The sequence below is a fragment of the Bombus pyrosoma genome, linkage group LG11 (genome assembly GCF_014825855.1).
Source record: "Bombus pyrosoma isolate SC7728 linkage group LG11, ASM1482585v1, whole genome shotgun sequence".
NCBI lineage: Eukaryota > Metazoa > Arthropoda > Insecta > Hymenoptera > Apidae > Bombus > Bombus pyrosoma.
In genome coordinates, this window is record NC_057780.1 from 6107376 (window position 1) to 6120899 (window position 13524).

Here is a 13524-nt window from a genome sequence, read left to right on the forward strand (position 1 = left end):
CCTAGCCAACACTGTCGTATCGGATAATTTCTATTCTTGGTCGGACGTCATCCGGATGCGTTAAAAAGAAGCGCGATCCCTCGTTTGATTCGCGCGTTTGGATCAACCGTCGATATAACTGCGAAAAAGCCGATGTATTTGGGAAAATCGTACAGGAAGCTGACAAAACACAGACGATATTTCATTGAGAAACCACGGCACATCTAGAAACATCAGTATCGACGAATGAACGAAACCTTCACGATGAATATACGTTCAGAGTTGATGCTTTGTGTAGCTTTTCGATTTTCTTTTATCTCGAAGCTTAACAGGACTAGCGTGCTATTACGTGTATAGAATAAATCGTACTATAGCGATAGTAAAATTGCTATAATAATATAGTGGCTCGTTTCGCCTCGTGTACGAGTTCGCCACTCGCTTTTTAGCGAGTATCAATTACGATCGAGCACGAAGCCGATGTATCCGAACGAGATACGAACCATGAGAAAATCGAAGAAAATTCGTTAGATTTGAGAAATCTAAGAATAAAACGTATACTATTTTTTTAATCGGCGAAAAATATACGAATATTCTTATGGTAGAATTTCGTAGAACATGAAACGATTAAATAAATTCAATACTACGTTTTACGTTGAAGGAATAGATCGTAAGATTAATATTAATTAAAATCCCTAAGGTTCTCGTTCTTTTATCACCGTCGAACGACCTAAACGAATAAAATTGAAATAATTTTCCACGCTTGGTTACATTTCATTTCACATTGATAGAATCGTGCAAAGGAACCCGGTGATAAATATCCACTGAAATTATATGCCGAGGCCCAACAGAACGCTGAAAGAACGATACAGCAAAACGTGTATGTAAGAATTGGAGATGAAAAGAGAAGCCCGATTCGATCGCTAACCAGCTAACGTTGTAACCGATAAATCTAAACGACACGCAGGAACCCTGGAAATGCTGCAAGTCCGTAATAAAGATGTTTTACGGGCGTGATGGAAAAAAGATGGAGACGTGTTCGTGATATTCGGTGGGAAAGAATTCTTCGGTTGGTCGCGTGGCTTCGCTTACAGGAGAAAATAAATCCCAAACGAAGCTCCAGCTACGTTCTCGGATGTTACACGGTAGCACGGATAGCGTGCAATGAAACTTACTTATTTCGTCTCGCGGGCTGGAATAATCTTGGACAAAGCTGTTTTCTCACAGGCAAAAGCGGAATAAAAATAACGATATCACCGTTCGGTAAACGACAGACAGCGGTCGTTACGATCCAAAAGGATATGGATTAGTGATGAGCGCCAGACACCAGTTGCGCGGTCGTGTATTCTGGTCGAGGTATCGCATCGCAACCGGCACGAAACCAGGGTAAGGTAGCTCGTCGCCATCCACGTCTACCCCGTCGTCTTCTTCGTTCTCGTCTTCCTCTTCGTCATCTTGATCGTCGTCGTCCTCGTCGTCCTCGTCGTCCTCGTCGTCCTCGTCCTCCTCCTCCTCTTCCTCCTCTTCCTGCTCGTGTTGTCGGTGCGCGATACGTCTATTGGTCGACTGGCCACCCCCATCTTCGTCCTCGTCGTCCTCAAGATCACTGAGTTGGGCAACGTCACTGTCAGAACCTTGCTCGCCATTCCCTGCCCCGGCAGCTTTACTCGCCGGACGATACCGATATCCTTGGGGATAATGCAACGACATGCTGCTTCCCGGCTTCTAGATCTCGTCCAGCAGTCGACACGAGGATGACGAATCGTTCGTGACGAATCGTTTTCAGCGGCAGCCTGACACGAAGATCGTCTGCGCGGGATAATTCCAAATAGATTTGCTGGCAGATTTATCACGGGGAAGATATTGCCTGAGTTGCGCTGGCGACAACGTAGACGTCGCTGCTCTAAACGACGGGGCCAGGTGGACAGGTAAGAACGACATCGAGGACCCGATATGTAGTTCGGTCGGTTCTTTCGGCTACCTGCGGTATACCGATACAACGAGCGATACGAAGAACGCGCTTCTCGTATGCTTTACCGGTAGTAACATGCACCGTGCTTTTCGTCACGAATGTCTCGAGATCGAAGAAGCTGCCTCACATCCACTGGCCGCATTTTACGTTGAAGTAGCGACAACGGTGAAATCCAGGTGCGTAACCGTGCGCCTCGCGATGCGCTTGCCCGGTTTCTCTCACCTGCAATTCTCTCTCACCTACGGTTGCCCTGTCGTACGGAGGTCGCAGCTCATCTGCTACCAAGCAAGGTGATCACTCGCGGTCAGTGTCGGCACAACGATTCTTCTTCGAACGATAACGATCGAAGCTTTTGTTTTCGCGATGACGATGATCGAGAGAGGAACGACGTCGAAGGACGACCGAGGAACCGAGCGATAGAACCACCTGCCGTTTAAAACGTGTGTGTGTGTGCGCGCGCGCGCGCGTGCGTGTATGTGTGTGTTTGTGTGTGTGTGCGTGTGTGTGTGAAACGAAGTCCCGAGGGAGACACTTTTTGGCAGCAAGATGGAAAGGCAAAGCGCGTGAGTGGCGCGTGGTACGTCGCGTGGCAGCCCCGTTAAAAACGATCCAGCTTCCCAACCCTTCTTTGGGAACGTAGCATCTAGCCTATTTCTGACTCGATAACTCGATCGCGCGCGACTAACGACCACAAATCGGCCTACCTGAAGAAATTATATCCCTATGAGAACCGCGACCCATATCAAACTGTTGGCGAACGTGCGCGTCGACGGTGCCCGGCGCAGCGTCGACCGGTGACTGAAAAAAACGTCGAACATCCTTGTCGACGGAACGAAACGCATGCGCGACCCTTCCGTCTAGGCGTCCCTCGCTCATCCGCTTCACGACCTTCTGCATCCTCCCTCGAGAAGATCAGCAGATCCTCCTACTCTCCTCCCTCTGCTCTCCGGCTCTCCCTCTTTCTCTCTCTCTCTCTCTCTCTCTTCTTTTCTTTTCTCCCTCGTTGGTTCGTTGGTTCGTTCGCGGTGACCTCTCCGTGGTCGTAGATAATGTACTCGAACCGCGAAGAAGAAAGGAAGAGATAATCAGAAGCAGCCAAGGAGGCGCAGGCGAGCACAGAAGAAGAGAAGCTGATCTTATAGCTACTCCTCTCGAGATCTTGTCGCTTTGGTTTTCACTGCCAATAAAGTACCACGCGCGCTCCTTTTTTTTTTCTTCCTCTCCTTTTCGGACAATGCGTTTTATCTCGTTGCTGCTACATGTGACAGACTCGATACCAATTAATAGAAATTCGTTGCAGCCGTCGGAGATGACAATCGACAACAGAGAGCGTTGTTTATTATGAATCGTATTTTTTTACGTAGACAAGCAAAAATACTTGGACGTTGACGAGCCATTGTCGGTATACGATCTTTCAAGGCCTAACTTTAAAGAAGATGAACCGAAACGATCTTAACGGCTTAGACGTGCACGTGCAGCGACTGTACAGATTACAACCTTACCGCTATATTTAAATGTGATCAGTATATTTGTATATGTGTATGTATGTATGTGTGCATTTTCTCTCTTTTTATACAATTATTTATTTGTAGGAAGAATTATGTATGTAATATATATATATATATATATATAGGATTGTTAGTAGTAAATATCTGATCCTTCTTATTTCAGCTTTCTTCCCGCTTTCTTCTCTTAGTATGTCTACCAATCTCTCTCTTCCTCTAGTGGTTTATATACCGTGTCTATTTTCGGTTGGAATTCAACGCGAGATTTTGCAGTAGGCACCGTATTATGTATCGTTCCCAACAAAAGTTCGCCAGTAATCAAGAACCGATATACGAAAACGGACGCTGTCTCCATTTGTAAAATGATTATGGTTTAATTAAATATGTAAATATGATATATTTATCATTACTATATTATGCCGTTGGGTGTAGAAATTAAAAATGAGTGGTGCGCAATTATTTGTACACATTTATTTTATTAAAAGGAAAAACATTTATAAGTACAAGCATGTCCAACAAGCGTCATTCTTAATAATATAACAAATTAGATTGATGCTGCTGCAAATTATGATACAGTACATACATGTGACTTGAGATTCGTTAAATTTTATTATTTTGCTGTTTCTCTACTCTCACCATCGAAAACAATATAGAATCGGTTTTTTTTTCAGTAAACTTAGTTACTAATCAGTAAGGATCTTATTTCTGTTGATCTAGCAATGTTGCTAATTGTTCAGGACTCGTAACAGGCAACGAACACGTGCGATGTTTACATACATATACAGTTGCTCGATTATTCATAGATTTCATATTTCTGAGATGTTGGTTTTTACGCAATAACACGCTGTTCGTTTCATCGGGATCAATTAAGAGAAGAATCCTGTTGGGTATCAAACGTTTATATATAACGCGAAGTAGCTCATCGGTATCCTTGGCACCTCGTTTTCCAACCACATAAATCTAAAACACGACATATACATACAATCATTTCAAAAGCTCATCAAGTTTTTGAAAATTGAATATGCTCGATGCATATAAGTTTGCACGCACTTGCGCTGCATCATCATGGTAGCGTACGAGTGCTGATGTTAGTTGTGGAACCGCAACAGGTCTCTGCATCAGCAAAGATCTGAATGCTCCGAACAGACGAGCAGCTTTATCCTTGAATTCGTCACAACCTAAGTAATCTGCCAACCTCAGCAAATTTTCAGCGGCAATCGAGTTACCGGATGGTTCCGCTCCGTCATAAGCTATATGTAAAATTATAAATCTTCAAATACATATCTGATCTTTCTCTTCCATTCGTGTTACGATCTAATACTAAAATCATAAACGCAACTATCACAGCCTGATGAACTTAACGACAGGACGTAATGAAATATTGAGCAGGCGCTGCTATAAATATTTGAATTACTTTCAGCTATACTGCAGAATGTTGGTTTCTTTGATTTCATAGCTGAACGCAATCGCAACTATCAGACGTATCATATAAAATCATGAAAACTTTAATTGCTAAACTAAGATTATCTTGAAAATACTTAAATATACCTTCTTTAAGCCTGAGAATTATACTTGGATCGCTCGCTGTTGTTAAGAAATATCCTCCACTTTTTACATCCCAAAAATATTGATCTTGAAGATGTTGCAATTTCTCAGCAAATTCCAGCCACTCCTCGTTTAAATCAGATTCGTATAAATCCAACAACCCTTTTATAACAAACGCATAATCGTCCAAAAATCCAGGTATAGGCGTAGTCCTAAAAATAATAAATATTAAAATGTACATTATGATACGCCGCGTAATTTAATAGCAATAATATACGTACATTTGTGTAATCATGTCTTTTTCGTCACGGTAACAACTATGAAGTAATATATTCTTGGTTTCATCGAAAAGATATTCTTTAATAAATTTTGCGGCATCTGCCGCGCGCTCAATGTATTGTTTATTATTTACTGCCGCTCCCCCAAAAGCTAAACCACTTATCATAAGACCTAAATCCAGGTTGCTTATTAATTTAGCAGTTAAAAAACTATATATATATATTAGCGTAAAGTATATGTAGAAAATATATTGTTCATAACTCTTTACCATTCCATGCTGTAATGATCTTATCGTCTAAATGAGGCCGCGGCCTTGCAGATCTAACTTTGTATAACATGGAACATGCTTCTTTTAAATACATTTTAGTTTCTTCAACTGGAAGATTGAAATATCTAGCAGTTTCTTCAATTTCATTGTATGTTATTAATACATTTTTTTCTCGTATCTCTCCGTGTGGATCCTGATAAGTAACAGGTTATCAATTATATATTTAGACATAGAATAGGAACTAATATTAGAAGTAAGAAAAAGTATATAGCATACTTGATGCGATTTTACATTTCCTGATTCGTTTACGTTGAAATGGCGACAAAAAATATCCGAAAGTTTAACATGATTTTTATCAGAAACTTCTTTATTTAGAATTGATTTAATTTCCACAGCAGACCACACATAAAAAGCACCTTCCTTTTTCGTATCTGTATCGTGCGTAGGATAAGAATCTGCATCTTCAGCACTATAAAACCCACCTTCCTAAAAAACATAAAATAGATAAATATTAATGTACATATAATTCTGAAAACAGAGCAAATATAATACCTTGTGACGAAGATCTCTTATTACATATGTAGCGATATCATCAACAATTTCGGCGAAAAAATTATCTTTAGTTACAAGATATGCATCTGCATATGATTTCATTAACTGACCCTGATCGTATAACATTTTTTCAAAATGTGGAACGTGCCACTCACCATCTGTAGCATATCTAGAAAAACCCTATTTAAAAATAGTAAACATTATTACAAACTATTTTGGAGCTAGCATCGTGAATATTTTGTTTAATAGCTAATTAGGATTAAAATTCTTACCTGACCTACATGATCATGAATACCACCAAATGACATTTTTTTTAAAGTATACACAGACATATACAAGCAAGGTCGTACAGACTCCACATTGGGTTGACGTGCATACATATGAAATAAAAAGTTAAAATTTACTGGCTGTGGAAATTTTGGTGATTGCATATTATACGTAGAGCCAAACCCACCAAATTTGGGTTCAAATTCATTTACAAGTTGCTGAATACAAATTTTACTACATTCCAATGAAGGTATACCATTTACCTATGTAAAGAAATCATTATTCATTAATAATCACAATTCTTTTATGAAATAGCTTAAATTTTTACAACAATTTATTATTTATTAATTTACCTTAAGTGAACTTGGAATTTTAGAAATACTTTGTAAAGTTTCAAGATTGGTAGATCCAATCTCTGTAAGTTTACTTCTGGATTGATTCCACTAAAAAATACGAAATATAAAGAAACTGATATTGATATAATGTATTAATCTAACTATAACATGTAATGATTTATAATGTCTTAAATTCACTTGAACGGAATATGATTTGTTTATTAAGCGCTATGTATTTATACTATATCAAATAATTCTTAAAAACTAAAGATATTTATACCTTTTGGGCAACACTGAGTAAAATTGTCTTAAATCCTGTTTGTCTAAATGTATCTTCTGGAGGAAAATAAGTCCCTCCAACTATAGGTTTTAAATCAGCGGTAAGAAAGACACTCATCGGCCATCCACCATGACCACTTGTTGCCTATGTGAAACGATAGTTTTTAATCTATATCATATTTGTTTAAAATACAATGTAATCACATTTACTTGCTTGTATAAAAGCCATGTATATCCTATCAATATCTGGTCTCTCTTCCTTGTCTACTTTTATATTAATGAAATACTTATTCATTATTTCAGCAATTTCTTTATTTGTAAAAGATTCTTTTTCCATAACATGACACCAGTGACACGTAGAATAGCCAACAGATAAAAAGATACACTTGTTCTCTTTACTTGCTTTTTCCAATGCTTCGTCACACCATGGGTACCAATCAACTGGATTAGTAGCATGCTGTAGTAAATATGGTGACTTTTCTAAACTCAAACGATTCTTTTTTTGTATCTGCATATTTCCTGAATTACTGGTTGGTACCATATTTGCAAATAATAAAAATGTCAGTGATCTTTGGTTTATTCTATAAAACTTAAAATTAAAAAGTGGATTATCAATATATTTGACTTTGATGCATATATTTATAAAACATATAAAAATTACAAATGAAAGATTTAAAATAAAAGAATAAACGGGGATATGTAAATAATTGTGATATAAATTAATGAACAAAACACTACTTATTTTCATTGACATCGTTTTAATATACTTCTATTGATTGGAAGGTTGTTACAAATATTACATGAATGTATGTTTGAGCGTTCTACCTGTTTAATCGTCGTATAGTTAGAGACATGAAACTACGTTGAGATAAATATGATCTTATTCCAAGATTCTGAATCCACCACTTTTTAGATAACAAAGACGTATAGTCAACTATTGACAAAAGACAATATCTTCCCAAAGTCATAACACTCCTTACATAAAATATGTACCTAACAAAAAATAAAGTTCTGAAAATAAATATAAAAATAAATTCTGTAAATTTCTATATGTAAAATATATAATAAAATATTAAGCATCCATTTTGACATCATAAAATATAAATCCAATTAATTTCACTATTAATCTATCAACATTATTTGTTTAATTTAATTAAATTACAAAAGATTTTTAACACTTAAACATATTGTGAACTTTTCGATTCTATTTTCAAATAATAGAAACTTTGCATCAATTTTTTCTTATACTTGTTATATTTATACATGAATAGCTACATTTTCTTCAACAGAATTGGAATCTCACAAAATTTTAATTACTTCATTTATCATCAAAAATTATTTAATTTCAACTTAGGTAAGGTAACTAAGGTAACTAACATAATTAAGATTAGAAGCTACTTATTTAGTTTATACCATAAAAATATTTACACAAATTGTTAACTGTATTCCCTTACTGCAAAGTCCACCATCGCAGTACATATAAATGCGAAAAATGGCGAATTACTACTAAAGTGCTATATATCTGGTACTATAAACTGTACATATCCGAAAAGAAAATATTATTATTACTGTAATAAAATATATACTATTAACTAGAAAATATATTTATTTCTTAGCTTAATATAATTAGCTCAAAATAGCTCAAAATATATTAATTTCGTAGCTTAAACATTTGATTCGAATAATAATAAAAAATACTGCAATATAAAATTATGAAATATGTGCGAAATATTTTTTGCTATTATTACTATAAACAGATACATTTACGGAAATAACAGATAATTTTTTATATACGATATTTACTTACAAATAAACGATGTAGCTATATTCTTATACCACAAGAAAAAATGATGGAATATTATTTTATAAATTAATATTCAAATATCGTACATAAAAGTTACAATTAAAGTTTCAGATAACAAACGCAAGAAAAACGAACATATAGAAAATATAAAAATAAATTATCTAGGATTATGTACGTGCAGAAAGAAAACTTTCTCTCTGATATATATATCAGATATATATATATATACTGCTGTAACTTTAAATCACGTTTAAGCGTTAAATCCAAAATATTCAATTATTTAAGCAAAATTGTGTAGTTTATTATTGATATATGACTTAAATCTAGGGACTTTTTTTTATATATTCGAATATATCTAATATTTACAATTCTACTTAGTTATTTGTAATGAATGACATTGTAATCAGAAGGAATGCATTAAACTTGACTAAACTAGAGTAAGCTAAATTAATCTAGATTAATCTAAATTTGTAATGAATTTTTAGAAAAATATTATTAAAACTTCGGAACTTTTCTTTAAAAAAATATAAATGTAATTGAATGAATTTGTTAAAAAATACGTTTATATATATTATCTGAAGATGTATGTATACATATTGGTTCATTATTTCATTCACTTATGGTAAATCAGTAAAAAGCGCGTTTTGCGTTAATTACATATGTATACATAAATGTATCTAAATATCTTGACTATGAAAAATGTAATGACTACTGTTCATTATTTAAGTCTATAACGAACGTATAATGTAATATCAGATAACATTAATTAATTTCTTCAAACATCACGATACTTCAAATATGGCTGCCGTACATCGAGAGGCTATCCAAAAACAGATTCAACAAGACTGGGCAAATCGAGAATACATCGAAGTTATAACTGGTAGCATCAAAAAGATAACTGACTTTCTCAATTCCTTTGGTAATTATTTAAAACGTTATTGAATAATATATATAAATACAGACTTTACTACTTTCATAGTGGAATATTTTACAAAAATATTTTGTAGAAAATCATAAACTATTTTATATTGTGATCAAAGAAATCATTTGTTTTGTACTTCTAAACTAAAAACCATTGATTTTATCAAGCAATTGCATTTGGATATATCTCTAACTAAATTGTTTTCTTACTTACATAGAGTGTAGGTACATGTTTTGACAATCCTGATTTACATGAATCTTTTCATAACCTTATTGCTTCCTCTTTTATCATTTTCTTGATTTCTCATTACTAAAATCCACAAAAACACTTTAAATAAAATTAACATTGTATGAAAATTACTTTATTACTGACAGTCAATTAACTTTATTGTGTTAGATATGTCTTGCAGATCAAGAATAGCTGTTCTCAACGAAAAACTTACAACTCTAGAAAGGAGAATCGAATATCTGGAAGCATGTGTAAGTTAACATTTATAATTTGGATCAATTATGATTTGCACATTATGAAAAATATATGACATGCATTATATTTTCTACAATTATTATTTTCCAGGTTACAAAAGGGGAAACATTAACTTAAATTAATCATAGTTTAAGATTTTTGTATTTATTGAAATTATATATGACTAAATATACAATAAACGTCACTACATGTAATATTTAGTTTATAATTGCTTTACTTGGAAGGAAGTGAGAATAGATCATATGAATCGCGCTTAACATAGATTTCTGATGGCTTCTGTTTTAACCACATATTGAGGTCATAACTTGTCGCTTGTATTCCAGGATCTGAAAAACCCAGACGAGGTCTTCGATAGCGAGGTTCTTTCAAATCATATGCCACTGCATATATAGGTAAACTAATAAGAAATAGTATTGCCATAGTAGCAGACAAAGACATAAATTTTCGGAGCACTGGAAAAGTACAATATGCTGCAAAAAATATTTCTATTTTAAAATATTATCTACCATTAATAAATAAGGATTTTTACATTATTTTTATTACATGTTATAAGTTATAAAACAATCACCTAAAATAATATCATTTAGTAGTAACGTATTATAGAAAAAAACTTTCCTCACCTCCTATTACATGATTACATGTAGTATCTTTTCCCCTTACACGTTCTGTTATATAAGTGCCAGCAAGATAGTAAAAACCTATACCACATATAGGTAGTGTAGTATATGCAATCCTTCCAAATAGAGCAGGGGTGTCAAATACACCTTTTGAAGCATGAAGTGCTATTCCAAGACCAATGCCTCCTACCAAGGGTACTTCCATTCTTCGCACAAGTACAGAAATTGGATTTTCACCCTCTGCAGCACGCAGATTGGAAAAACGTTTGTATAACATTGTATAATGCTAAAATGAAATTATTTTGTTCTACATTCAATTCATATAATCTTAGACAAATTATAAAGACAAATTGTTAGATTTTATTTAATAATACACCTTAAATCGAATCACTGATTTGCAAATTATTGCTTTTGATATACAAATGTGCACAAATGTTTTCAAGTATTACAAGTAAAGATTCTCTGATGAAAAATTAGAAATAGAAAGTATAAATATACCACAATATAATATTAATTGTTGTAACAAGCAAAATTTGACACCTGTACACGTTATTGTATTTCAGTGTCGCCTTTGACTGGCTATATGAGACAAGCTATATCTCTTCCTATTTCTCCATTACGTGCATGAAGAACTTTTATAATAGATTTGCAGCTACAGCTACGTTATTTAATTAGTTATGTTTAATTCTCCTTAAGTTAAATAAAAAACTAAAACTACGTTTAATTCTGGCAAATTTTTTAATATATCAAAGAGACGATACTTCAAATGAAAAGAATTTTGTATTTCCTCCGCAAAACTGTGACACTACCGCATGAATTTGATTGAAATACATACCCTAATACCGTTACACGTGTAAAACTATCTTTACAATATGCGCTCTGTTAAGTGGCTCCTCGTAGTGTAAATTTTAAGGCGGTAAAAATTAATTGTACAGTTGGATAGCCGAGGCAACGAACAAAGGGAATTTGATAAGAGATTTATTGATTAAATGACAGAATTATTACTGGTTACTTAATAGGATGTGTAACACTTTCTGCTCATTTTTAAATGACCTAAATGGCTGAATTGTCCAATTTCAAATTTCACGAACACGAGCAGAATGCTTTTACACTGCACGCATAACAAATCAGCCTGAAATTCCCCAAATTTCTGAATGACCACGTAAAGATACAACGCAAATTAGTTTTTGTAAATAGAACTATTGTCAGTAGACAATATCGTAGCATGTACAAAACACGTTCAAACTACGTTATCATTTGACATATGTATCAGATAAAATCAACTTAAAATAGAAACATTCGAAATATTTTTACGTGAAATATGTTTATAATTTAATAGTATCCTTAAAAGCAAATACAACTTATTTTTAGCAATTGTGCACATATAATTGAATATGGCGATGTTACTAACGGTAGTGAACGTTGACGCATTTTAGTTTCAATACGTCGTTATATAAATATAAAGGATTTTTATTTGTCAAAAAGATACAGAAAAATTATTAATATCATTAGAAGAAAATGTTACGTTTAAATTTTAACTACTTGTTAAAACAGGTATAGTGCTAAATTTTCTCAAAATGTAACCTATTATAAAAAAAAGACATTTTAGTTATTTGCGTTCAATCAACAAATCATTAAATGGTACTAATTATTTCAGAAACAGAATTTAATATTATTAAGGTATTTAAGCTCAAAAGCAAAGAGTAGTAAATCGAAGATTAACCCAAATGTTGCAGGACTCAGTGAGAAATGTTGTAAAATTCCAAATACACGTAAGACAGATATATTTAATAATATATGTTATTATAATTAATAAAATAAAATTATTATTATAAATTATTATAATCATTACATTTAATAATTATTATAATATAAAGTAACGTGAGAGTTTTTCTTTATGCTCTTGAAGTATAAGATTTTTTCCTTTAAATAATCTTTAAATGAAAAAAAAGTAAAAAATTCAACACATTGGATAATTCAGTGAATAAATATCATTTTGCAAAAAGTTTAGTCACCCAAAGATATAAATGAAATTAGTAGATTAGTGTCTCAGTAAATGCAAATATATTATGTGAAATACAAAATATAAGAAAAATTTGTTGAAATATTAAAAATCAGATCTGAGATTTAAGCTATTTAATTTCTCCTTAAATATTTATAAATTCATATAGGTGTAAAAGTACTTTTAAGATGACTAATAATTTTTATAGGTTTTACATAAAGAATTAGTTATATTTTCAGTATTTTTATTCATATTATATAGTTTTTAAATTTTACTTTTCAGCTGTTGGACCTCGTGCTGCTAAAGATAAAGAATACAAAAATCCAGAGTATTTTTGTTATCATATAAACACTTTCGGAGAAGCAGAAGTGGAATTAGCAAAGTATAGATTACCAGCTCCTTCTAATAGAATACCTTTCAATAAATAGTTTTTATGATCACGTTTGTCTTCGTAGAAAATTTTGTAGCAACTAACAAAGTATAGTAAATAAATAATATTTAAAAAGGAATATTGTAAAATTTCGAATTTTTTTATGGAAACAAATAGATAAAGTTAAACAAAGAATAATTATACATATATATATATGTATATGTATATGTATATGGATATGTATATGCATATGTATACGTATATGTATATGTATAGTATTGTAATAACATAAAGTAAAATATATTTATAAAAGATTATATTTCATTTATTTTGATTGTTTAAACCACT

General features: G+C 33.1%; 5 protein-coding genes across 26 annotated transcripts in view; 2 read left to right on the top strand and 3 right to left on the bottom strand.

Moving 5' to 3' along the window:
* The window catches only part of LOC122572621 (voltage-dependent T-type calcium channel subunit alpha-1G), a 107555-nt gene extending 104049 nt beyond the window's left edge, over positions 1-3506 (bottom strand). For 3 of the 6 annotated variants that reach the window (XM_043737788.1, XM_043737792.1, XM_043737787.1), the window contains exon 1: positions 1280-3500. In XM_043737788.1, coding sequence (XP_043593723.1) covers positions 1280-1686 — 407 coding nt within the window. In that variant the 5' untranslated portion in view covers positions 1687-3500. Of the gene's footprint in view, positions 1-1279 lie in introns of all 6 variants that reach the window. The other 3 variants (XM_043737786.1, XM_043737785.1, XM_043737789.1) reach the window with 3 other exon arrangements.
* Positions 3507-3909: 403 nt separating this feature from the next.
* On the bottom strand, positions 3910-9949 carry LOC122572625 (spermatogenesis-associated protein 20). Of its 11 annotated transcripts, none has more exons than XM_043737800.1 (13): positions 9918-9949; positions 7804-7971; positions 7193-7559; positions 6980-7123; positions 6718-6807; positions 6370-6627; positions 6098-6277; positions 5822-6031; positions 5546-5738; positions 5280-5448; positions 5002-5210; positions 4504-4703; positions 3910-4413 (listed from the first exon to the last, which is right to left on the bottom strand). In XM_043737800.1, the coding sequence occupies exons 1-13, from the start codon at positions 9932-9934 to the stop codon at positions 4153-4155; spliced, it is 2466 nt and encodes an 821-aa protein (XP_043593735.1). In that variant the 5' UTR covers positions 9935-9949; the 3' UTR covers positions 3910-4152. The 11 variants fall into 11 exon arrangements, with proteins under 11 accessions (XP_043593735.1, XP_043593736.1, XP_043593734.1 ...); XM_043737801.1 differs by having other exon boundaries at positions 7193-7505; positions 7804-7989; XM_043737799.1 differs by having other exon boundaries at positions 7804-7989.
* On the top strand, positions 9255-10381 carry LOC122572643 (probable protein BRICK1-B). Its single transcript, XM_043737878.1, has 3 exons — positions 9255-9701; positions 10101-10183; positions 10278-10381. Exons 1-3 carry the CDS (start codon positions 9581-9583, stop codon positions 10302-10304), a joined length of 231 nt encoding a protein of 76 aa, XP_043593813.1. The 5' UTR covers positions 9255-9580; the 3' UTR covers positions 10305-10381.
* On the bottom strand, positions 10313-11776 carry LOC122572640. 7 transcript variants are annotated; one of them, XM_043737868.1, is made up of 3 exons: positions 11640-11776; positions 10808-11090; positions 10313-10657 (listed from the first exon to the last, which is right to left on the bottom strand). In XM_043737868.1, the coding sequence occupies exons 2-3, from the start codon at positions 11079-11081 to the stop codon at positions 10401-10403; spliced, it is 531 nt and encodes a 176-aa protein (XP_043593803.1). In that variant the 5' UTR covers positions 11082-11090; positions 11640-11776; the 3' UTR covers positions 10313-10400. The 7 variants fall into 7 exon arrangements, with proteins under 7 accessions (XP_043593803.1, XP_043593807.1, XP_043593801.1 ...); XM_043737872.1 differs by lacking the exon at positions 11640-11776 and adding an exon at positions 11566-11584 and having other exon boundaries at positions 10808-11044; XM_043737866.1 differs by lacking the exon at positions 11640-11776 and adding an exon at positions 11345-11554.
* A 252-nt stretch (positions 11777-12028) lies between these two features.
* LOC122572642 lies at positions 12029-13315 on the top strand. The gene is made up of 3 exons (XM_043737877.1): positions 12029-12358; positions 12462-12576; positions 13089-13315. Exons 1-3 carry the CDS (start codon positions 12323-12325, stop codon positions 13232-13234), a joined length of 297 nt encoding a protein of 98 aa, XP_043593812.1. The 5' UTR covers positions 12029-12322; the 3' UTR covers positions 13235-13315.
* The last annotated feature ends 209 nt before the right edge of the window (positions 13316-13524 follow it).

What these genes read in the sequence shown, in the direction of transcription:
- LOC122572643 (XM_043737878.1), top strand. Translation starts at nt 9,581, where the DNA reads ATGGCTGCCGTACATCGAGAGGCTATCCAAAAACAGATTCAACAAGAC. An exon ending in TGACTTTCTCAATTCCTTTG is followed by an intron (nt 9,702 to 10,100) that starts GTAATTATTTAA and finishes TTATTGTGTTAG; the next exon opens with ATATGTCTTGCAGATCAAGA. An exon ending in TCGAATATCTGGAAGCATGT is followed by an intron (nt 10,184 to 10,277) that starts GTAAGTTAACAT and finishes ATTATTTTCCAG; the next exon opens with GTTACAAAAGGGGAAACATT.
- LOC122572625 (XM_043737799.1), bottom strand. An exon ending in TATACATGGCTTTTATACAA is followed by an intron (nt 7,124 to 7,192) that starts GCAAGTAAATGT and finishes CGTTTCACATAG; the next exon opens with GCAACAAGTGGTCATGGTGG. An exon ending in TAAGAGATCTTCGTCACAAG is followed by an intron (nt 6,032 to 6,097) that starts GTATTATATTTG and finishes TATGTTTTTTAG; the next exon opens with GAAGGTGGGTTTTATAGTGC.
- LOC122572640 (XM_043737868.1), bottom strand. Translation starts at nt 11,081, where the DNA reads ATGTTATACAAACGTTTTTCCAATCTGCGTGCTGCAGAGGGTGAAAAT. An exon ending in ATGTAATCATGTAATAGGAG is followed by an intron (nt 10,658 to 10,807) that starts GTGAGGAAAGTT and finishes TATTTTTTGCAG; the next exon opens with CATATTGTACTTTTCCAGTG.
- LOC122572642 (XM_043737877.1), top strand. Translation starts at nt 12,323, where the DNA reads ATGTTACGTTTAAATTTTAACTACTTGTTAAAACAG. An exon ending in TTAACTACTTGTTAAAACAG is followed by an intron (nt 12,359 to 12,461) that starts GTATAGTGCTAA and finishes TAATTATTTCAG; the next exon opens with AAACAGAATTTAATATTATT. An exon ending in TTGTAAAATTCCAAATACAC is followed by an intron (nt 12,577 to 13,088) that starts GTAAGACAGATA and finishes TTTACTTTTCAG; the next exon opens with CTGTTGGACCTCGTGCTGCT.